This window comes from Sparassis crispa (genome assembly GCF_003851025.1).
Source record: "Sparassis crispa DNA, contig_000003F, whole genome shotgun sequence".
Lineage (NCBI taxonomy): Eukaryota > Fungi > Basidiomycota > Agaricomycetes > Polyporales > Sparassidaceae > Sparassis > Sparassis crispa.
This window is the reverse complement of record NW_020939750.1, coordinates 3,493,735-3,516,886: the sequence shown is the minus strand read 5'-3', so window position 1 is coordinate 3,516,886 and position 23,152 is coordinate 3,493,735. Positions and strand designations below refer to the sequence as shown.

Below are 23,152 nucleotides of genomic sequence, written 5' to 3'. Positions count from 1 at the left end.
GGTGAACGAGTTCTGACGCCGCAGATGCAGCTTGATAGTCGACTCGGGATTGTCTTGAAGACACAGAGGCTACTACACGCTATACAACGCATCGGTGAGACTACCAGATGCTGCACCAGTAGCCGGAAGAGGGGTCAAGAAAGTACTTCCGCCGTTTTGTGGAGATCGAGAGATCGCGTCGATCTAAGCTGGAATCTCGCTACCAACCACCTCGGAAAAGTGGCCGATGGCTAGGCTGCTGCTTAAAGTTAACGTTTAACGCTGGCAGTTTTGAACGCTTATATAGCTATCTCAGTACGAAGGTCGAGCATGCGAAGCCCGCAGCACCAGAGTTTGACCCTAGATTCCCCTCTGCGGGTCCTAGCGCAGTCGAGGCGAGGGGAACTGACCATGCACACAACAATGTTCAATACCAGATGACGATGGTGATATGAATACGAAAAGCAAAGGTATCACTGAGGAATAGATACAAGACTGCGACAAATAAATACCATAAATACCATATAGATATACCAATCTAACATCAAAACTGAGAGTTCTGCCCGAGGAAAAAAAAATTACATCACACATAAACAGCTGACCCTACCATCGTACTGTACTCTCACAACGGGCGCACAAGCTGGAGGGGCCAAAATACAGCTCTCTGCTGCTAAGGCGCGACTAGCACCGTCTTCAATATGGGGTAGTTGAAAATCTAAGACTCGGACACGAAGGCTGCCCGCCTCGAGCATCCATGTCAACGTCGACGTTTTTGGATTGGACCCCGTCTGGCGAAGCGATGCCCTGAAAGGCGGTAGGAACGTCATTGCGGTATGGCGGAGAGTCGCAGGTGTGGGGATTTCGTTTGCGGTAGAAATGTGGCGGGGGAGGGATCGCGAACTCGGATGTTCTGGGACGCTTGCTGGAAATTGAAGACGGTCCTGAATCCTCGTCGTCATGGGGGCGCTTACTGGTGGGCCGGCTTGTAGGTGCGATGAAAACAGGATCTTGTCGTTGAAACCTGGCATAGCTGTAGTTACGGGGGATTTGGTCCTCTGCCCTCTCTGTGTGCGCCCACAGTTCGTTGTTGTAGTACAACTCCGCCAAGTACGCGGACATCTTCTCGTGGGTACTCAGGTTGACAGCAATTGGCCTCAAGGATTCAATCCTCGGATCCGACGAGGCGGCTTGGAGGGTGATAGAGGTGGCGCCCTTGTTCTGTACCTGCAGCTTCCGAACTTCTTCTTTCCGCTTCTCGTTCTCCGACTCGTCGGTGAAGAATTCGTCTGGCAGATCTTCAACGTTCGCGACCTCCTCACAGGAATCAGTACCCTTCCTCTTCGCTGCTTCTGTCCCTGGCAGGTTGTCCAGAGGTAGTCGCGGAATGGGAGGTGGGGGCCTGATTTGCTTCAGGTCGTGTAGAGTGACGTGGTAGTGAGCTGCGAGCCATGGCATGATCGTCTCGATAATGAGATTGAATGGGTGATCAGGCGAGCCATCATTGCGCTGAAAGACGACGTCGTCGTGGCCGTATGTGAGTTTGCCACGCTCCATGCATTGTCGTTTCTTCTCTCCACACATGTAGTGATGACAATCCTCAGAGCCTACCGCGTCAAAGTACTCCGTCATGAAGCGCCCAACAGCTCTGTCCAGATTGCTTCTGGTATAGCGCAAGGCGGTGAACAGGAAGACGTGGAAGAATGATTCCAACTCATCTGGGACATCCACGGTCTTGTCCGGATAGTCTAGAGTGAGCGTAGACATGAACTGCCAAGTGCCCTGCGAGGTTAGAAGAGATAAGTTACAGCTGTGAAGAATATTCCAGGTAACGTACTGTGCGATCAGGCTGTCTCTCGCTGTCTTCATGCATCGGCTTTGAAAGCTCCCAATCACAGAGCATCCCGCAATGTACAATCTTTTTCTTTTTCACTCCACCGATATCTTGTCGAACTCCGCGTTCGTAGATGAGCACGTTGCCAAAGCTTAAGTCACGATGGATAATTCCAGCCGATTTCATAGCTTCTTCGTGCGCTGTGTAGACAGTGCGTCAGTGGATGAAGCCAACCGCATTATGAACTAGGACTCGCCATCGATGCAGTCGAGGAAAACTTTCACCAGCTCTTGACCGTCTCGAAAATCGGAAAGCGGACGACACACCTCCACCACAACCAGACGGTAATGGATATGCCCCTTGATTGGATTCATCTCACCGTCTTGTGAGGGTGTCCAGTATGACTGAGTCACTGTGGCTTGCTCCGGAACGTCCCCATGACACACTAGGGTCGGAATTTTCGTGACTTTCACATTGTTCAGGCGGTCGAGGACAGTACCCTCCTGTTCTATGCCAGGAAGATTCACGCGCCATGCGTCTTTGAGAAATACAAATCTCTTCTCCTTGCAGTCGATCGCAACGTAGCCGCGTGTACCACGACCTGCCATTCCGAACGCCTTGAAGTGAGGTTTTCCCACTAGAAAATATCGCACATCGTCCTCGTTCGTGGCATTGACGTTGGTGAGTTCCATGCCTGACACAATGCGCAGCTTCCATCGGGCCCAACTAGGATCGGCAATGGACTTCTCGAAAGATTGCCTCGCGTAGTCATTGACAGGTAGCTTCTTATGTGCCATGTCGTTCATGAGCTTGTAGTCTGTCGAGCCAGGTTCGACCAGTTCTGCGGAGAGGTCGTAACCTTGTTGCTGTTCCTCTAAGTGAGAGAATCGCCAGAGGAATTCAGTGAGATAGTCTGTATTCTTGTAGTTGAATCGGTGCGTCACAATAGCACCTGCACGATCCCAGCGAAAGATACGAGCGCAATCGCCAAGTAGAAGAACGGTGAACACAAAGCAACGCTGTTGACGAGCAAACATCATCGCAGCGTACGAGACGATCTGACCTCGGTTTTTTCTGCGTCGACCAGTTTTGGACTCAGTAGCACCGCAGACGTCCTCTTCGTCCTCCTCGGGTCCGTCGTCCTCGAAGGGATCGTCCTGGGTGCTATGTCGTTTGAACTCAAAAGAGAGCCGCTGTAGTGCCCAGTGGGGCCTTCCGTCATGGACCGGCGCTTGCACGTCAAAGAGTGCGGCATCCACCTTATACCGGCTGTTGTCGTCCAGGTCTGCCTTGGTATCGACACGCACCAGCCTATATCCTGGACAGAGACTTGCACGATTGACGCAATTCACCTGATAGAAATGGTCATCAATCTCCAGAACATCGTAGATTCAAGTCAATACATACCATTGCATCGTAATATTGGATCTCAGGGACGTCGTTCGCGGGCATTCCTTCGAAGGCGCTGTTGAAATTCACCGCCTTCGGCTGAGCCCTTGCCGGGTCAGGCCTTGGAACGAAGGTGTCGAGAAACTTGGCAGGAGCTATTTGCATAAATTTGCCACCCATTTCTTGACGAAGCTGGACACGTTTTCCGTCGACGGGTTGAAATCCTGTCACGTAATCAACAGCGCGCTTGGTTTTAGCTGGGGAACTTGTGAAAGAAGGGGCAGTCGCTGGAGATCGATAAGACATTGTAGAGAGATAGAACGTAAGAGTTTATAGAGAGTAGTAGCAAGTTATGATGCTGACCTCGTGAAGTGAGAGCGCGATTCTTTTAACTCTGCGTGGCCACACGGGGACAATGAACTGTTGTTGGATGGCCGAGCGGTCAGCATGGTCTCGGCTGAAAGATGCCATAATGGAAAGGCCTACTGCGTAGATTAAACCAGGAAAAACACGAACAAACTGAAAGTTTGAGGCGGGGAGTTGAAGAGGACAAGTACAAGTTGAAGAGGCTGTCCGAGTTGGGATGAACACGTGCAACGGTGACTGGGCGTGACAAGCGCTTGCGTGACGCAGTATTTAACTGAGAAAAATATTGTGGCTCAGGTATAAATTCTTCTGGCCAACGGCTGCGGTCGTAAATATTCTCCCAAGGGAAACACCGGATTCAGTCAATCTATTGTGGTAACTTTGTCGAGTCGTTCGTCATTTGGGTTGAACTCGAGTCAGCCACATATTCGGCCTCGTGTGTCTTGCATGCCCGTCATTTCTATTCGGCCTCGTGTGTCGCTGGAGGAGTGTACGTGCTCGCCGTTCGATCTAAAGTTGTATATACCTCGTGAACCAGCGCGCAGACTGTCCCTTTTTCTTGCTTCCTTTCAAAGTCTGATCCTCAGCTTCAGGGTCATCTCGACGTGGATCAAATTATGCACGACGCTGTGCCAGCTCCTGCAAATTGGGCATATACTCCAGTGGAGTACATGCCCGATTTACAGGAGCTGGCCTGTCGTCAATAAGACCCCTTCTTTCTGTGTCAGTCCTCGTGTTGACTCCGAGCATGTGGAGCGCAGCTGGGTGATGGCGGATTTGTCCCTTCCTCTCTACTGCGCTCTCCGCTTGCAGGCCATTGTTCACGAACTACAGGATGCACATGGACACACGGTGAAGTCTTCTACTCACAGGATTGATGGGTGCGTGACATTGCAAGGGTCATTGTTGTTCGTTCGATTTGTCACTTCACATCGATATCCTTGGGCTCAAGAGGCTCCATTCCCTGGTCAAAATTCCTCGAAATTACAGTCGTTGGAATGTCGCTGGTCAAATCGCTCTTTTAACATGTGCAAATGCTCAATCCGTTTCCGACCTTCATGTTTGGTACACATATACTGTACACTCCGTGCTGGTATTAGTGTGGAAGAGCAGAGGCTGTCTGCAGCCGTCATGATTGACTATCAGGTTAGTACTATGACTTCCTCCTTAGCGCTGATGTCCATTATTTACTGCACTGTGCCGCCGTTGGGCAAATTGGTCATTGCAAGGATTTTGCCCGCCGAAGGCGGGCCGGAAAAGCCAAGGACTTCTCCGAGTGGCTGAGGAAAAGGTACCAAGGAATTCTTCCATGCCTACTCAACTCTGTTGCGTTCGGCTCCATGTCTGAACACCAATTCTCTTACATAGAGGTTCTGTGACTATGTAACAAGTACTGGGCAACATTCTGACTGATCCTACAGCTTGAGAGCATAGAATTTTCGAACCTAGTAAGCACCGCGGACTCGAACTTAATTACCATTTCCGGGTGCTTCGCGAAGCCTCGCCTATCAGTAAGTAAGATGCTCACCAAGTTCGAGAACACCGGCGCATTTGCAGATGCTGTCCGTGAAACCAATGGCAAACACTGCGTGATGTGTCGGTGGACACACCGACCATCGTTGGAGCATGTAATCGACACCGCAAGTGCTCACCCCTATTGTGAGACTGCACTCGTACTGCATGCACTCTCCCTCATTTGACAAACACGATGACACATCCACTTTTCAACGTCCTCGAGGAGAAGGTTTATTTCGACCTCACTGACCACTTCGACAACCACCGCCTCAAGAATATTGTATTTAGTCCCGTGAAAAGTGGACATTCACTTTGCTGCATCCATCTTCAGCTGGAGCAGTCTCCGAGCACATCTGAAAAGATCCCGTCAGGAATACTCTTTGAAGTGATGGGCCAGATTGCCATTCAGGACTGCTACCTCACCACCCATGGAGACTCGGAACATTATCCCGAGCCTGGTGATGGTTCACCAGCCGTCTCATGCTGGATTGAGCCCTTACCCGACATCTTGTCGTGTGCTGATTGGAGGAAGGCTATGCGAGCCATCACGAAAATCGCGGAGATGGGGCCAGAGTCTCTCCTCCATCTTCTCAGGCATGTTCGCATGGATCCGCCCAGCATTGATTTCATGCAACTCCAAGTGGGATGGCGCCCTCGGGCTTCAGAGGTGAGCATTTTTTCATTCAGGTCCACTCTGGTAGGCATTATATTTCTGAACACCGTTTGCAGGACATGATAGCAGACTTTCCACTCTTCAATCGCAAGGGAAAGCAGACTGCACCGACCTCTATCTCCGAAGTGCCATTCGGGAAGCCCGTACAGGTGCTGTTCACCCTTTACTCTGTTGAGCAGTGCGGCGAGAAATATTTGTATGCCCACTTAATTAGCATTGCCGAGGTCTGATTGTACTGTACTTCTCTCAGAATATTGTTCCATTTGTATTGCTATGTCTACATAACTACAATACATTTGTTGCATTAGGTAGTGAGGAGTAATCTATGCTAGCCGAGCCTCGCAGATTTAAAATAGCAGTTGCCGACATACATCTGAGCAAGACGTAAGTGGTGTACCCCTGAACAAGCATCTTGCACTTTCACTCTGCCATGTCATCATTCGATCCGAAGACTGTGCTCGCGCAGCTGAAGAGCTCGCTCGCACCTCTTGAGAAGCGAAACTTTGAAGCTGAATGGGCGAAAAAGGTCTGAAAAATATATTACACGAAGGAACGATGAGGGCTCACGGATTCCTGCTCTCCTATGCAGGTTGAACGCCAGTGCGAAGCCTGGAAGAGAGCGCGCGTCTCGCAGTCACAGTATGCAGAACAGCTGGAGTGGGAGGCTCACGTTGTGGAATATGTGAACTTTGTTCACGAGCGCATAAAAGCCCATGGAAATGCAAAGCTCGCAACAGAGCGCAGTCTTCGCAGAGATCTCCCACTCTACGGACCGCGCTTCGTACCGCCGACGTACCTGGATATAGCAAAGCGCAGCGCAACACCCGAAATCATGCCGGAGACGACGTACCTTAAGCCAGTTACCATTGTCCATCCATTCTACTTCCCCGAGATCACACAATGCCCGCAGTGTGATTCCGGTGATGTTAAATGGATCCAATGGGCTGCTACCGGCCATCGCGAGGTGCATGGTCTGTTTCGAGAGGAGACTGCAATTGGGTATCAGTTGCGGTGCAAGGAGTGCGAGAAACGCACCGCGGAACGAAGCGGTACCAATGAAGACTCCGACGGAGCGTACTGCTTCACGACGACAAGCCACCTGTTTTGGCAGCGTCGGGACCACTGGGAAATACCATGTAAGCATCATGGAATGCCATGGCATGCATGTAATGGCTTACCTTTTGATCTGCACTGTCTCCAGCCAGCATCCCATACTTCCTCAGGCGCTGCGCGGTCACGCGCGAGTTATTTGACCTCATCGTTGAACTGCGTCCTTCAACGACGTCTGCGGGGCTTGCCGAGAATGTCAGACGTAAGTTTCCACACCGTGTCACTGCTCGACACCAATGATGACCTCTCGGTGTGCACTGCACAGAGCTTCACCTCCTTGAATACCACAGAGAGAGACTCGTGTACTTGCGATACTTTCAGTTGCGACAGGAGACGAAAAACATGAGCCTGGTCGATCCTCCGCCACTGCGCAAGTTCTCAAAGCCGGGCGAAATCGTCGCGGGCTACTGTGATCGCTCGATCACGGATGACTTGATCACTGATATCTTCAATAAATTCAGTGAGAAAACACGGCAACCAGAGTCAGAGACATACCTTCGTACATTGAGCGGTAAGTGTTGCCGTCCATGCACCATGCACATCAGAGATTGAATTGTTGCTTATACAGCAACATCCATCTCTCTCGACAATACCTTCCGTGCGGCAGGAAAGGCGAGCTTGGTGACCGTTGTCGAGAAGAAGCAGAACCGCATCAAGGTGTTGAAGGGTGGAATTCTGAGCGTCATCAACGAGGTCAATGAGATCATATCCTGGGTACGTACCTGCTCCGAGGTTTTTTTTTGATCTTGATACCATGAACAGATGATGACTTCTTCCGCCATAGCGTTTCTGCCAGTCGCAATCGACGTCTGAGATCGCAGAGGTATTAGCAGGTCTCAAGCGGCGCGGCGAGTTGCTGCAGGTCCCTGATCCTGTGCTGGCGGTGGTCGACAACTGCTGCCATGTGCGCAAGTCCATCAAAAAGGCGCTGCCAGAAATAGATGTCGTGCTTGATGTCTGGCACTTTGTCGGAAGGTAACTATCCTCTGTTATGCCTGTGCTGCCAAGAAAAATTGCTAAGACTGCTTTGAAAGATACCTTGCATGCATTATCGGCGGCACCAAGAATTCGCTCCGTGGGGCGGTCGCACGAGATTTGGTCGGCGCGATCCTCAAGACTACGGCAGACAAGTACAATCGTGCCGTCTACTGGAGCAGGGCAGAGCAAGAGAGATGAGTGGTGTGCGTGTACGAGAAGTGGCAAAACCACGGTGATGTCTGGAGTGCAGCCGCACCAAAGGTGAGGGTGGTTCCCAGCCTATCTTCAGATGCAGCTGACTTGTGACAGGTCCATGCGGAGCAACTTGGGCATGTGAAGAAGGGCTGCCTTGTACGTGCCTATCAAGATGTCGTGTCAGATGGGAGCCGGATCGAAGGCTCTCACAAAGGTTGGAACAACCTCCAGCGGTCCCACGCGAGCGGTTTAGAAGTTCTTACTGCTCTCGGCCATGATCACGTCTTGCGGCGCAACATCCGAGTGGTCTTCAATGCAGGCCATGACTCGATCGACAAGTTTTTGGCTTCAACACACGGTTCACATCACATCCATCTTGTCGACGGTATCGCGAGGCTGTGGAACTCCATGATCGAGGATGCGGAGATCGTGAAGTCCCGCGGGCTGTCGCGCCTGCCCACCATGCAGGTTGTCGACAGCGGCGAGAAGTTCGGGCTTGTGAAGGCAGAGTATGCGACGACGTACCACCACCTCACCTGCACAGTCAAGGACGAGCTCGATGAAGACTTGCTGGACCTCTCTCTGCACGACGATGCCAGTGCTGACCTTATCCTTCGAGAGCTTGCTATTGACCCCGCACTTCGTCTGCAGCCGCTGCCCATCGATTCTCCTCCAACCAAGCCTGCCATCGGGCTCATCGAGGGCACAAGCGACTGCCCTCCTGCTCCTTCTGTTTTGCCTGATGATCAAGCCCTGAGGCCTACAGCCCTGTGCACAGAGCCGGCTTCGCGCACGGTAATGCCGACTGTGATCGACTTGGATGCCGAGTCCAGCGAAATAACTGTCACTTTCTCGGAGATGACTACTCAGCCTACTGAGGACAGCGACATCGAAGTTGTAGGAGCCGCTCCCTCTGTTACACGGAAGGGGAAAGAAAAGGTCAGTTCACTCATGTAATTGAGCCTGCAATGACTCACCGGCATCTATCAGCAACTGAGTGGACCTCGGGAAGCACAGGCTCTCACATCGGATACATTTGAAGACACCACAACAGCCGTTACGAACGCCCGATACTCACCCGACCAGTCGCTGCATGCACCATCGAAGCGCAAGGCTAGCGATGCAAACGTGGCGGAACGGTACGACCAGCCGCAACCGAGCAGTGCGGGGTCGAGCAAGAGACTGAAGACATCAAGGAAAATCACAAAAAATGTTCCGGTGAGTTTTCATGTCACCAGTCATTCTGCGGCACACAAGTAGACTAATATGGCATCACACCAAAAAAAAGTCCGCCAGAATGCAGCCCGGAAACAAGTCCATACACCCGTTCTTTGTGTCACAAAGGCCTGCTATGTCTGCCACACTGCTCACCAAAGTCCCCGGCCCTGCTCTCGTGTCGCACACGGTCAACACCTCGGTGCAGTCAGAACTGGTACCAGAGGAGCCGCACATGCTCCCGGTCGTGCAAATCAGCGGGCCCTCGCGTTCGCAGCGGCTCTTCTCGGTTGTGACTGGGATCAACCCAAGCTCACTTAGTATTTCTGCCGACTCGGAGTTTTACTTATTTATGGATATGAGGGCCGAGGGCAAGTGGGCCTCGTTCAACATGACTCCAGCCAAGTGGGTCGCCGCGGCAGAGGCCTACAATGCTCGCCTTGAGGAGCTGACCAAGTCCCGGGGGCTCCCAATGGCAAGGAAGACTCCCCGTGCTCTCATGGAAAAACTCGGCGAGCTTGAGCCGAAGATCCTGGCGCGCATCATTGCGAAAGACTATACCTGTGAGTCGTGCTCTCTCTTGCAGCGCGGTGGATGCCCCTGCCAGGCACTTACTTGCTCCATCAGCGAAGCGTACCAACACGGAGGCATTCTGGATGAAGCACTGCCTCGCGGTCACACTGACGAAGGTTGAGAACGGTGATGGCAAGACGGTGAGTGATCCCCGGCACTGCGCTGAGGCGCGTTCTCTGACGCCAACGTTCGCACAGCGAAAGACGCATACCTGCACGCGCTGCCGGGCCATCATGTATCCAGGCATGAAGGGCTCGCGCGAGAACCACAACAGAGCTTACTGCATGGACGGCGTCAGGCAGAAGCCCAAGAAGGTCGAAAGGACTGTGAATGGCACACCGGAAACCATCACAGAAGACCCACCCGAGTTCCCACAGCCGCGCGGTATCTTCTCGGGCGGCACGCACTTCCATCCGGACGTGTTCCTGAGGACGGTCGAACACATGTACGAACAGCTGGTTGTTCGCAAGGGGACCGGTGGCGCGCTGTCGATGGAGTACACCGCGTACGCGACACTGCTGTCCAAGCGCTTGAAGGTCTACGATGACGGCATGGCCCTGTTCGAGCTGTACAGCTCCTTGGAGATTGCATCCCCCGCGCGCGCGGCCAATTTCGTCGTCGAGCGCAACGGCATCAAGTACCTGCGCATCGACTATCTCAAAGATGCCGAGGACGTCCCCGGCAGCATTGTCCCTGCCGCGCAGGGGAGCGGGGATGTCTGATGCGGGGAGCAGCCACTGGGAGATTCAAGTTTTCTGCCGATTTTTTTGCTCTTCCCTGTTTCGGCCTCTAAGGCTCAGCTCACTTATGTTCATTTTAATTTTCTGTACCCTAAAATACATGTCCTAATGTTTTCCCGCCGTGCATCCTCGCGCGATGGCGCAAATTTCGACTTCGCGGTGAGCGTAGGGGAGAGCACGTGACGCCCGCGACCTTTGCTCCCCGAGATTGGTCGCGGCCACTTAGGGTTAGGGTTCAAATTGGTCGGATTGGTCTTGCACCAATCCTGGACCAATATTGGTCGCTCCTTGGTATCGCGGTGTAGCCCGCCGTGGCAAATTGGTCATTGCAAGGATTTTGCCCGCCGAAGGCGGGCCGGAAAAGCCAAGGACTTCTCCGAGTGGCTGAGGAAAAGGTACCAAGGAATTCTTCCATGCCTACTCAACTCTGTTGCGTTCGGCTCCATGTCTGAACACCAATTCTCTTACATAGAGGTTCTGTGACTATGTAACAAGTACTGGGCAACATTCTGACTGATCCTACAGCTTGAGAGCATAGAATTTTCGAACCTAGTAAGCACCGCGGACTCGAACTTAATTACCATTTCCGGGTGCTTCGCGAAGCCTCGCCTATCAGTAAGTAAGATGCTCACCAAGTTCGAGAACACCGGCGCATTTGCAGATGCTGTCCGTGAAACCAATGGCAAACACTGCGTGATGTGTCGGTGGACACACCGACCATCGTTGGAGCATGTAATCGACACCGCAAGTGCTCACCCCTATTGTGAGACTGCACTCGTACTGCATGCACTCTCCCTCATTTGACAAACACGATGACACATCCACTTTTCAACGTCCTCGAGGAGAAGGTTTATTTCGACCTCACTGACCACTTCGACAACCACCGCCTCAAGAATATTGTATTTAGTCCCGTGAAAAGTGGACATTCACTTTGCTGCATCCATCTTCAGCTGGAGCAGTCTCCGAGCACATCTGAAAAGATCCCGTCAGGAATACTCTTTGAAGTGATGGGCCAGATTGCCATTCAGGACTGCTACCTCACCACCCATGGAGACTCGGAACATTATCCCGAGCCTGGTGATGGTTCACCAGCCGTCTCATGCTGGATTGAGCCCTTACCCGACATCTTGTCGTGTGCTGATTGGAGGAAGGCTATGCGAGCCATCACGAAAATCGCGGAGATGGGGCCAGAGTCTCTCCTCCATCTTCTCAGGCATGTTCGCATGGATCCGCCCAGCATTGATTTCATGCAACTCCAAGTGGGATGGCGCCCTCGGGCTTCAGAGGTGAGCATTTTTTCATTCAGGTCCACTCTGGTAGGCATTATATTTCTGAACACCGTTTGCAGGACATGATAGCAGACTTTCCACTCTTCAATCGCAAGGGAAAGCAGACTGCACCGACCTCTATCTCCGAAGTGCCATTCGGGAAGCCCGTACAGGTGCTGTTCACCCTTTACTCTGTTGAGCAGTGCGGCGAGAAATATTTGTATGCCCACTTAATTAGCATTGCCGAGGTCTGATTGTACTGTACTTCTCTCAGAATATTGTTCCATTTGTATTGCTATGTCTACATAACTACAATACATTTGTTGCATTAGGTAGTGAGGAGTAATCTATGCTAGCCGAGCCTCGCAGATTTAAAATAGCAGTTGCCGACATACATCTGAGCAAGACGTAAGTGGTGTACCCCTGAACAAGCATCTTGCACTTTCACTCTGCCATGTCATCATTCGATCCGAAGACTGTGCTCGCGCAGCTGAAGAGCTCGCTCGCACCTCTTGAGAAGCGAAACTTTGAAGCTGAATGGGCGAAAAAGGTCTGAAAAATATATTACACGAAGGAACGATGAGGGCTCACGGATTCCTGCTCTCCTATGCAGGTTGAACGCCAGTGCGAAGCCTGGAAGAGAGCGCGCGTCTCGCAGTCACAGTATGCAGAACAGCTGGAGTGGGAGGCTCACGTTGTGGAATATGTGAACTTTGTTCACGAGCGCATAAAAGCCCATGGAAATGCAAAGCTCGCAACAGAGCGCAGTCTTCGCAGAGATCTCCCACTCTACGGACCGCGCTTCGTACCGCCGACGTACCTGGATATAGCAAAGCGCAGCGCAACACCCGAAATCATGCCGGAGACGACGTACCTTAAGCCAGTTACCATTGTCCATCCATTCTACTTCCCCGAGATCACACAATGCCCGCAGTGTGATTCCGGTGATGTTAAATGGATCCAATGGGCTGCTACCGGCCATCGCGAGGTGCATGGTCTGTTTCGAGAGGAGACTGCAATTGGGTATCAGTTGCGGTGCAAGGAGTGCGAGAAACGCACCGCGGAACGAAGCGGTACCAATGAAGACTCCGACGGAGCGTACTGCTTCACGACGACAAGCCACCTGTTTTGGCAGCGTCGGGACCACTGGGAAATACCATGTAAGCATCATGGAATGCCATGGCATGCATGTAATGGCTTACCTTTTGATCTGCACTGTCTCCAGCCAGCATCCCATACTTCCTCAGGCGCTGCGCGGTCACGCGCGAGTTATTTGACCTCATCGTTGAACTGCGTCCTTCAACGACGTCTGCGGGGCTTGCCGAGAATGTCAGACGTAAGTTTCCACACCGTGTCACTGCTCGACACCAATGATGACCTCTCGGTGTGCACTGCACAGAGCTTCACCTCCTTGAATACCACAGAGAGAGACTCGTGTACTTGCGATACTTTCAGTTGCGACAGGAGACGAAAAACATGAGCCTGGTCGATCCTCCGCCACTGCGCAAGTTCTCAAAGCCGGGCGAAATCGTCGCGGGCTACTGTGATCGCTCGATCACGGATGACTTGATCACTGATATCTTCAATAAATTCAGTGAGAAAACACGGCAACCAGAGTCAGAGACATACCTTCGTACATTGAGCGGTAAGTGTTGCCGTCCATGCACCATGCACATCAGAGATTGAATTGTTGCTTATACAGCAACATCCATCTCTCTCGACAATACCTTCCGTGCGGCAGGAAAGGCGAGCTTGGTGACCGTTGTCGAGAAGAAGCAGAACCGCATCAAGGTGTTGAAGGGTGGAATTCTGAGCGTCATCAACGAGGTCAATGAGATCATATCCTGGGTACGTACCTGCTCCGAGGTTTTTTTTTGATCTTGATACCATGAACAGATGATGACTTCTTCCGCCATAGCGTTTCTGCCAGTCGCAATCGACGTCTGAGATCGCAGAGGTATTAGCAGGTCTCAAGCGGCGCGGCGAGTTGCTGCAGGTCCCTGATCCTGTGCTGGCGGTGGTCGACAACTGCTGCCATGTGCGCAAGTCCATCAAAAAGGCGCTGCCAGAAATAGATGTCGTGCTTGATGTCTGGCACTTTGTCGGAAGGTAACTATCCTCTGTTATGCCTGTGCTGCCAAGAAAAATTGCTAAGACTGCTTTGAAAGATACCTTGCATGCATTATCGGCGGCACCAAGAATTCGCTCCGTGGGGCGGTCGCACGAGATTTGGTCGGCGCGATCCTCAAGACTACGGCAGACAAGTACAATCGTGCCGTCTACTGGAGCAGGGCAGAGCAAGAGAGATGAGTGGTGTGCGTGTACGAGAAGTGGCAAAACCACGGTGATGTCTGGAGTGCAGCCGCACCAAAGGTGAGGGTGGTTCCCAGCCTATCTTCAGATGCAGCTGACTTGTGACAGGTCCATGCGGAGCAACTTGGGCATGTGAAGAAGGGCTGCCTTGTACGTGCCTATCAAGATGTCGTGTCAGATGGGAGCCGGATCGAAGGCTCTCACAAAGGTTGGAACAACCTCCAGCGGTCCCACGCGAGCGGTTTAGAAGTTCTTACTGCTCTCGGCCATGATCACGTCTTGCGGCGCAACATCCGAGTGGTCTTCAATGCAGGCCATGACTCGATCGACAAGTTTTTGGCTTCAACACACGGTTCACATCACATCCATCTTGTCGACGGTATCGCGAGGCTGTGGAACTCCATGATCGAGGATGCGGAGATCGTGAAGTCCCGCGGGCTGTCGCGCCTGCCCACCATGCAGGTTGTCGACAGCGGCGAGAAGTTCGGGCTTGTGAAGGCAGAGTATGCGACGACGTACCACCACCTCACCTGCACAGTCAAGGACGAGCTCGATGAAGACTTGCTGGACCTCTCTCTGCACGACGATGCCAGTGCTGACCTTATCCTTCGAGAGCTTGCTATTGACCCCGCACTTCGTCTGCAGCCGCTGCCCATCGATTCTCCTCCAACCAAGCCTGCCATCGGGCTCATCGAGGGCACAAGCGACTGCCCTCCTGCTCCTTCTGTTTTGCCTGATGATCAAGCCCTGAGGCCTACAGCCCTGTGCACAGAGCCGGCTTCGCGCACGGTAATGCCGACTGTGATCGACTTGGATGCCGAGTCCAGCGAAATAACTGTCACTTTCTCGGAGATGACTACTCAGCCTACTGAGGACAGCGACATCGAAGTTGTAGGAGCCGCTCCCTCTGTTACACGGAAGGGGAAAGAAAAGGTCAGTTCACTCATGTAATTGAGCCTGCAATGACTCACCGGCATCTATCAGCAACTGAGTGGACCTCGGGAAGCACAGGCTCTCACATCGGATACATTTGAAGACACCACAACAGCCGTTACGAACGCCCGATACTCACCCGACCAGTCGCTGCATGCACCATCGAAGCGCAAGGCTAGCGATGCAAACGTGGCGGAACGGTACGACCAGCCGCAACCGAGCAGTGCGGGGTCGAGCAAGAGACTGAAGACATCAAGGAAAATCACAAAAAATGTTCCGGTGAGTTTTCATGTCACCAGTCATTCTGCGGCACACAAGTAGACTAATATGGCATCACACCAAAAAAAAGTCCGCCAGAATGCAGCCCGGAAACAAGTCCATACACCCGTTCTTTGTGTCACAAAGGCCTGCTATGTCTGCCACACTGCTCACCAAAGTCCCCGGCCCTGCTCTCGTGTCGCACACGGTCAACACCTCGGTGCAGTCAGAACTGGTACCAGAGGAGCCGCACATGCTCCCGGTCGTGCAAATCAGCGGGCCCTCGCGTTCGCAGCGGCTCTTCTCGGTTGTGACTGGGATCAACCCAAGCTCACTTAGTATTTCTGCCGACTCGGAGTTTTACTTATTTATGGATATGAGGGCCGAGGGCAAGTGGGCCTCGTTCAACATGACTCCAGCCAAGTGGGTCGCCGCGGCAGAGGCCTACAATGCTCGCCTTGAGGAGCTGACCAAGTCCCGGGGGCTCCCAATGGCAAGGAAGACTCCCCGTGCTCTCATGGAAAAACTCGGCGAGCTTGAGCCGAAGATCCTGGCGCGCATCATTGCGAAAGACTATACCTGTGAGTCGTGCTCTCTCTTGCAGCGCGGTGGATGCCCCTGCCAGGCACTTACTTGCTCCATCAGCGAAGCGTACCAACACGGAGGCATTCTGGATGAAGCACTGCCTCGCGGTCACACTGACGAAGGTTGAGAACGGTGATGGCAAGACGGTGAGTGATCCCCGGCACTGCGCTGAGGCGCGTTCTCTGACGCCAACGTTCGCACAGCGAAAGACGCATACCTGCACGCGCTGCCGGGCCATCATGTATCCAGGCATGAAGGGCTCGCGCGAGAACCACAACAGAGCTTACTGCATGGACGGCGTCAGGCAGAAGCCCAAGAAGGTCGAAAGGACTGTGAATGGCACACCGGAAACCATCACAGAAGACCCACCCGAGTTCCCACAGCCGCGCGGTATCTTCTCGGGCGGCACGCACTTCCATCCGGACGTGTTCCTGAGGACGGTCGAACACATGTACGAACAGCTGGTTGTTCGCAAGGGGACCGGTGGCGCGCTGTCGATGGAGTACACCGCGTACGCGACACTGCTGTCCAAGCGCTTGAAGGTCTACGATGACGGCATGGCCCTGTTCGAGCTGTACAGCTCCTTGGAGATTGCATCCCCCGCGCGCGCGGCCAATTTCGTCGTCGAGCGCAACGGCATCAAGTACCTGCGCATCGACTATCTCAAAGATGCCGAGGACGTCCCCGGCAGCATTGTCCCTGCCGCGCAGGGGAGCGGGGATGTCTGATGCGGGGAGCAGCCACTGGGAGATTCAAGTTTTCTGCCGATTTTTTTGCTCTTCCCTGTTTCGGCCTCTAAGGCTCAGCTCACTTATGTTCATTTTAATTTTCTGTACCCTAAAATACATGTCCTAATGTTTTCCCGCCGTGCATCCTCGCGCGATGGCGCAAATTTCGACTTCGCGGTGAGCGTAGGGGAGAGCACGTGACGCCCGCGACCTTTGCTCCCCGAGATTGGTCGCGGCCACTTAGGGTTAGGGTTCAAATTGGTCGGATTGGTCTTGCACCAATCCTGGACCAATATTGGTCGCTCCTTGGTATCGCGGTGTAGCCCGCCGTTGGCCGTGTAATTTCAGGTCACGTGATCGCGTCACAGTGGGCCACACGCCCGAGGACCAGAGACTCGAAGAGCTAACTATAGCCCATCGGGCCGACAAACGGGGTGCCATCGAATAGCCTCATAAGCTGAGATGTCCGCGTCTAATTATGTACGATGGGTGCTCACTTACTAGCAGATAACATGTGTGGCACCGTGATGTCCAACGTCGCCTACTACGCCATGCAGTCCCGCCGCCCTGGTTTGCGCACTCTTGTAGTTGCCCAGTAGACGTTCGCGGGCGCGGGCAGCTGAATCCAGAAATGGCTTGGAGATAACCTGGATTGGCGCACTAAGAATCCCAACTCAATTGCAGGGATCTTGAAAATGGCGAATATATTCCATGCGCCCATGGCTGGTGCTGATATTTGCAGCTACGGTAAATCTTGAGAGACCAGGAAGATCCAGTATACTGGCGTTAAACACGATGGTTGGGGCGACAACACGATTGAGCCGGTGTGCGCAAGATGGGCTAAGCTCGGTGCGTTTACCCATTCATGCGCAACGTAAGCAGCGTTGTCTCATTGCGAGATAACAAGCTCTGACTGTGGAGCTGCTAGCGCAAAACCATTGGGACCATCTTTCAAGAGTTCTATCGTTGGCCCGTTGTCGCCCAGGCAGCAAGGAATGCGTTGGATATGAGGTAGACTGTTGCAGTATCATCGCGGTAGAACGAAGTACTCACCTCCGCTAGGTGTCGACTCATGGACTACTTCTATACGGCTTTCCACACCGCCCATCTCAATTGATTGCTGCGATAACAAATACTTCTACATAAATACGAAAAGCAAACATACCTTTGAAAAATAGTCACAACACAGCAACAAAGAAGTGCCTTGATCAGTCCAATACCAAGACTCAGAGAGCGGCCCAAAGAACGAGAATAAACGCATCACACATTGACAGTTGATCCTACCGTCGCACAATCACTACAGGGACAGAAGCTAGAAAGGATAAAGCAGAGAGCTCTCTGCTGCTGAGGTGCCCACAACGCAGTCTTCAATATGGAGTGGTCGAAAATCTACGACCAGAAGCTTGCCACCCTCGAGGATCCACGTCGACGGCACCGTATTGGGATCGGAAGCCATCTGGCAAGGCGACGCCATGAAGAGTGGCAGGAAGGACGTCGTGGTCTGGCGGGGAGTCACAGGTATCAGGGAGGCTTCGTTTGCTGTAGAAATGTGGCAGGGGAGGGATCGCGAACTCGGATGTTCTGGGGCGCTTGCTGGATATTGAAGACGGGCCTGATTCCTCGTCATCATGGGGGCGCTTACTAGTGGGCCGGCGTGTAGGTGCGATGATAACAGGACCTTTCTGTCGAAACATGGCGTGGTTGTAGTCGCGGGTGATTTGATCCTCGGCCCTCTCTGTGCGTGCCCACAGTGCATTGTTGTAGTACAAATGCGCCAAGTACGCGGACATCTCCTCGTGGGTACTCAGATTGACAGCAATTGGCCTGAAGGATTCAATCCTCGGATCCGAGGAGTCGGCTTGGAAGGTGATAGAGGTGACGCCTTTGTTGTGTACCTTCAGCTTCCGAGCTTCCTCTTTCCGCTTCTTTTTCTCCGACACTTTGGTGAAGAATTCTTTTGGCAGATCTTCAACATTCGCGACCTCCTCAGAGGAATCACTACTCTTCCTCTTCGCCGCTCCTGTCCCTGGCAGGTTGTCCCGAGGTAGTCGCGGAATGGGAGGTGGGGGCCTGATTTGCTTCAGGTCGTGTAGAGTGATGTGGTAGTGAGCTGCGAACCATGGCATGATCGTCTCGATAATGAGATTGAATGGGTGATCAGGCGAGCCATCATTGCGCAGAAAGACGACGACGTCGTGGCCGTATGTGAGTTTGCCGTCTTTCATGCATTCTCGTTTCTTCGCTCCACACATGTAGTGATGACAATCCTCAGAGCCTACCGCGTCAAAGTATTCCGTCATGAAGTGCCCAACAGCTTCGTCCAGGCTGCTTTGGGTATAGCGCAAAGCGGTGAACAGGAAGATGTGGAAGAATGATTCCAACTCATCTGGGACATCCACGGTCTTCTCCGGAAAGTCTAGAGTGAGCGGAGACTTAAACTGCCAAGTGCCCTGTGGCATGATGAGGGATAAGTTACTGGTATGAAGAAAACTCTGTTGGGACGTACTGTGCGGTCAGGTTGTCTCTTCTCACTGTCATCGTGCATCGGCTTTGAAAGCTCCCAATCGCAGAGCATCCCACAACGTTCAATCTTCTTCTTTTTCACCCCATTGATATGTCGTAGAACTCCGCGTTCGTAGATGAGCACGTTGCCGAAGCTTAAGTCACGATGGATAATTCCAGCCGATTTCAGAGCTTCTTCATGCGCTGTGTAGACAGTGAGTCAGTGGATGAAGCCAACTGCATTATGAATTAGGTACTCGCCATCGATGCAGTCGATGAAAATTTTCACCAGTTCTTGACCGTCTCGAAATTCGGAAAGCGGACGACACACTTCCTCCACAACCAGACGGTAATGGATATGCCCCTTGATTGGATTCATCTCACCGTCTCGTGATGGCGTCCAGTAAGACTGAGTCACTGTGGCTTGCTCCAGAACGTCTCCATCACACATTAGGGTCGGAATGTGCGTGACTTTCACTTTGTTCAGACGGCCGAGGACGGTACCCTCCTGTTCTATGCCAGGAAGATATACGCGCCAGGCATCCTTGAGAAATACAAATCTCTTCTCCTTGCAGTCGATCGCAACGTAGCCGCGTGTACCGCGACCTGCCATTCCGAACGCACGGAAGTGAGGCTGTCCTACCAGAAAATATCGCACATCGTCCTCATTCCTTGCATCGACGTTGGTGAGTTCCATGCCTGACACAATGCGCAGCTTCCATCGGGCCCAACTAGGATCGGCAATGGACTTCTCGAAAGATTGCCTCGCATAGTCATTGATAGGTAGTTTCTTATGTGCCATTTCTTCCATGAGGTCGTAGTCTGTAGAGCCATGCTCGACGAGTTCCGCAGAGAGATCGTAACCTTGTTGCTCATCCCTTAAGTGGGAGAATCGCCAAAGGAATTCGGTGAGATAGTCTGTATTCTTGTAGTTGAATCGGTGCGTCACAATGGTACCTGCACGATCACAGCGAAAGATACGAGCGCAATCGCCAAGTAGGAGAACGGTGAACACAAAGCAACGCTGTTGACGAGCAAACATCATCGCAGAGTAGAAGATGGTCTGTCTTCGGTTTTTCATCCGTCGGGGGGTTATGGACTCGTCGTCCTCGGGATTATCGTCCTCGAAGGGATCGTCCAGGGTGCTATGCTGCTTGAACTGAAAAGCGAGTCGCTGCAGTGCCCAGTGAGGCCTTCCATCCAGGACCGGTATGTGGGCGTCGAAGAGTGCGGCATCAACCTTAATCTTGCTTCTGTCGTTCAGGTCTGCCTTAGTATCGACACGGACCAGCGTATATCCGGGACAGAGACTTGCTCGATTGAGGCAACTTACCTGAGAGGAATGGTCATCAATCTCCACAACATCGTCGATTTGAATCCCTACATACCATTTCATCGTAACGCTGAATCTCAGGGACGTCATTCGCAGGCATTCCTTCGAAGGCGCTGTTGAAATTCACAGGTTTTGGCTGAGCCCTTGCAGGGTCGGGCCTCGGAACAAAGTTGTGAAGGAACTTCGAAGGGAGCATATGAATAAGATGTCCACCCATTCTTGACGAACTTCTGGGATATAGGGGAGCAGTTGGTAATTGGAAAGCACAGTAGATGGAGAAGAGTAGCAAGTTGTGGCGTTTCCGTTGGAAAAGAAGAGCGCGGGCCACAAGTTAAGTCGCGGTAGAACTGCCAGCCACATCGGGACAATGGATGGCCGGAACAGACATGACAAAGCAACCCAGCTGAGGCTGAACGTTCAACGCTGATTAGTACGACGTATGTACGTATTGGCGGAAGTGCAAGTGGCTATGCACACAAACTACCTTATAATAATCATCAATCGTTACTGGGATAACAAAGCCTCTACTAGTATATAAAAACGAACATCGCTGAGAAATAGATACGGGATTGCGATAAATAACTACCACATAGATCACCTATCATCTAACACCAAGATTGAGAGTTTTTGCCCAAGGAGAAACAAAGCACAGACAATAGTGGGGCCGTGACTCAGAATTTCTGGTCACCTGATCGTGTCGCGGGCGTAGAGTGGATCAAGAGGGGATTGCTAAGGTGCGTCTCACTAGGGCAGTTGCGTCATCCGTTTGGCAGAACTAGTCGACTCCCTACGTACTTATACCAGAGAAGTTAGCCGGTTTGCAGTCATCACAGCGCTCTCTCAGATCTCCCACCTCAGTAGCAGCCCAAGATGACCACCTTGGAAATAAAGAAAATGCCGTATGGTGAGAGGATCGGAATTCTGTGTCGCGGCTAGTACGACGGAGACACTTCGTTTGCAGTCCGTCTGGGTAACTCCGGGCTGAAAGTATCCAAGATCATCCTAGGTTGCATGTCCTATGGCAGCTCGGACTGGCAGGAGTGGGTCCTCGATGAGGAGGAGGCTGTCAAGCAGATCAAGTTTGCGTGAGTGGTTCTTCACCCGTGGTAGAAGGGAATTCAGGCTTATGCACTGCTAGATACGAGCACGGTGTTCAAACCTTCGACACTGCGGATGTAGGCTTATTTCTGACATACCTTAGAAGTAATGTCGATCGGATTGAAAATTTCTATAGATATACTCCAACGGCTTGTCGGAGGTCATCCTAGGCAAGGCGATCAAGCAGCTTAACCTCCCCCGCGAGGAGATCGTTGTGATGACGAAGGTCAGTGTCACTCATCACTATGATATCGAGCTGCTTACAAGCTGCAGCATTCTAAATAGCTCTTCATGCCCATTACATCCGGTAGATGGGACGCCAACCCCACTAGGATCGGACGGAATGCAGACGAAGTCGGCTTGGTCAACCAACACGGACTCAGTCGCAAGGTACGCAGATTGTTATTATAACCAGTTACTTTGACAGTGAGATTTGTCGCAGCATATTTTTGATGCGGTGAAGGCCAGCCTGGAACGTCTTCAGCTTGACTATATTGATCTCTATCAATGTGAGCACCGTTATTCTTTATCTTCTGCTAAGACGTCTGCGCTGAACTTTGAGATACTACAGGCCATCGGTTCGACTACGAGACTCCCATCGAGGAGACAGTGAGTGTTGTACAATGTTAACGACGATGAGGAAGCTTTATTCCGCCCCTCAGATGCAAGCATTGCATGACGTCGTCAAAGCCGGATACGTGCGCTACATCGGCATGAGTTCTTGCCACGCCTATCAATGTGGGTCTGGAGTCCATATTTTCTGTCTAAATGTCTTCTAATCTTTGTCTGTCAGTCCACGCCATGCAGAGTAAGTCAGAGAGCGTCACGCTGCGGCCTCGAAAGGCTAAGAGAGATTTTGCAGACTACGCGATTCAGAACAAGCTCACTCCATTCATCGCCATGCAGAACCACTATAGCTTGATGTACCGCGAAGAGGAACGGGAGATGTTCCCTACTCTGAAAGTGGGGCACTCCAGTCTTTCTAAGAAATTTTAACTCCGACATTTTTTCCCGTCAGATGTTCGGTGTAGGCTCGATCCCTTGGTCCCCTCTCGGACGTGGAGTGCTTGCCAGGCCGTTGACCGAGAACTCCAAGCGCGGGGAGACAGACTTGTACGATATCTGCTGTCCAAATAACTTATCTGAGATGTCGTACGCAGCTTTCAGAAAAATTACAACGGCGTTGGCACGCCGGAAATTGTGAAGCGGTACGTGGATCCATTTCTATCGAGACGGCTGTATTCATGATACCTGCAGTGTCGAGGAAATTTCCAAAAAGAGGGGCATCAGCATGGCCCAAGTCGCAATTGCCTGGTGCCTGGCCAAAGATGGCGTAAGTGCCCCCATTGTCGGCACTACGAGCCTCGACAATCTGAAGGATATCATCGGTAAGTATCGTCAATTACCTGCAAAGAATGTGACGGTCAGAACGCCAACGATCCTTTCTAGGTGGAGTGTCCGTGACGCTCACGGAAGATGAGATGAAGTACCTGGAGGAGCCGTATGTCCCGCAGGAGATTGTCGGTCATTCGTAAACCGTCCGGCACAGCACATATTCAGACAGCAACCG

General features: G+C 52.2%; 8 protein-coding genes across 8 annotated transcripts; 6 read left to right on the top strand and 2 right to left on the bottom strand.

Moving 5' to 3' along the window:
* Positions 1-672: 672 nt before the first annotated feature.
* Positions 673-3,379, bottom strand: SCP_0412730 (hypothetical protein; the record flags this gene model as incomplete). The annotated part of the gene is made up of 4 exons (XM_027757998.1): positions 673-1,758; positions 1,814-2,010; positions 2,067-3,162; positions 3,218-3,379. 4 exons carry the CDS (start codon positions 3,377-3,379, stop codon positions 673-675), a joined length of 2,541 nt encoding a protein of 846 aa, XP_027613799.1.
* A 1,894-nt stretch (positions 3,380-5,273) lies between these two features.
* SCP_0412720 (hypothetical protein) lies at positions 5,274-8,039 on the top strand (the record flags this gene model as incomplete). Its single annotated transcript, XM_027757997.1, has 9 exons — positions 5,274-5,747; positions 5,810-5,902; positions 6,205-6,279; positions 6,343-6,889; positions 6,955-7,065; positions 7,129-7,374; positions 7,432-7,577; positions 7,648-7,838; positions 7,898-8,039. 9 exons carry the CDS (start codon positions 5,274-5,276, stop codon positions 8,037-8,039), a joined length of 2,025 nt encoding a protein of 674 aa, XP_027613798.1.
* A 405-nt stretch (positions 8,040-8,444) lies between these two features.
* Positions 8,445-10,546, top strand: SCP_0412710 (hypothetical protein; the record flags this gene model as incomplete). The annotated part of the gene is made up of 5 exons (XM_027757996.1): positions 8,445-8,975; positions 9,027-9,254; positions 9,325-9,814; positions 9,879-9,964; positions 10,022-10,546. 5 exons carry the CDS (start codon positions 8,445-8,447, stop codon positions 10,544-10,546), a joined length of 1,860 nt encoding a protein of 619 aa, XP_027613797.1.
* An 830-nt stretch (positions 10,547-11,376) lies between these two features.
* On the top strand, positions 11,377-12,086 carry SCP_0412700 (hypothetical protein; the record flags this gene model as incomplete). The annotated part of the gene is made up of 2 exons (XM_027757995.1): positions 11,377-11,850; positions 11,913-12,086. The coding sequence occupies 2 exons, from the start codon at positions 11,377-11,379 to the stop codon at positions 12,084-12,086; spliced, it is 648 nt and encodes a 215-aa protein (XP_027613796.1).
* Positions 12,087-12,286: 200 nt separating this feature from the next.
* Positions 12,287-14,142, top strand: SCP_0412690 (hypothetical protein; the record flags this gene model as incomplete). Its single annotated transcript, XM_027757994.1, has 7 exons — positions 12,287-12,382; positions 12,446-12,992; positions 13,058-13,168; positions 13,232-13,477; positions 13,535-13,680; positions 13,751-13,941; positions 14,001-14,142. The coding sequence occupies 7 exons, from the start codon at positions 12,287-12,289 to the stop codon at positions 14,140-14,142; spliced, it is 1,479 nt and encodes a 492-aa protein (XP_027613795.1).
* Positions 14,143-14,547: 405 nt separating this feature from the next.
* SCP_0412680 (hypothetical protein) lies at positions 14,548-16,649 on the top strand (the record flags this gene model as incomplete). The annotated part of the gene is made up of 5 exons (XM_027757993.1): positions 14,548-15,078; positions 15,130-15,357; positions 15,428-15,917; positions 15,982-16,067; positions 16,125-16,649. The coding sequence occupies 5 exons, from the start codon at positions 14,548-14,550 to the stop codon at positions 16,647-16,649; spliced, it is 1,860 nt and encodes a 619-aa protein (XP_027613794.1).
* Positions 16,650-18,016: 1,367 nt separating this feature from the next.
* On the bottom strand, positions 18,017-20,680 carry SCP_0412670 (hypothetical protein; the record flags this gene model as incomplete). Its single annotated transcript, XM_027757992.1, has 4 exons — positions 18,017-19,099; positions 19,156-19,355; positions 19,536-20,484; positions 20,540-20,680. The coding sequence occupies 4 exons, from the start codon at positions 20,678-20,680 to the stop codon at positions 18,017-18,019; spliced, it is 2,373 nt and encodes a 790-aa protein (XP_027613793.1).
* A 674-nt stretch (positions 20,681-21,354) lies between these two features.
* Positions 21,355-23,117, top strand: SCP_0412660 (Versiconal hemiacetal acetate reductase; the record flags this gene model as incomplete). Its single annotated transcript, XM_027757991.1, has 14 exons — positions 21,355-21,388; positions 21,446-21,569; positions 21,623-21,659; positions 21,719-21,808; positions 21,868-21,972; positions 22,025-22,091; positions 22,154-22,191; positions 22,245-22,320; positions 22,376-22,390; positions 22,445-22,545; positions 22,601-22,695; positions 22,743-22,790; positions 22,840-22,970; positions 23,032-23,117. 14 exons carry the CDS (start codon positions 21,355-21,357, stop codon positions 23,115-23,117), a joined length of 1,047 nt encoding a protein of 348 aa, XP_027613792.1.
* Positions 23,118-23,152: the final 35 nt, after the last annotated feature.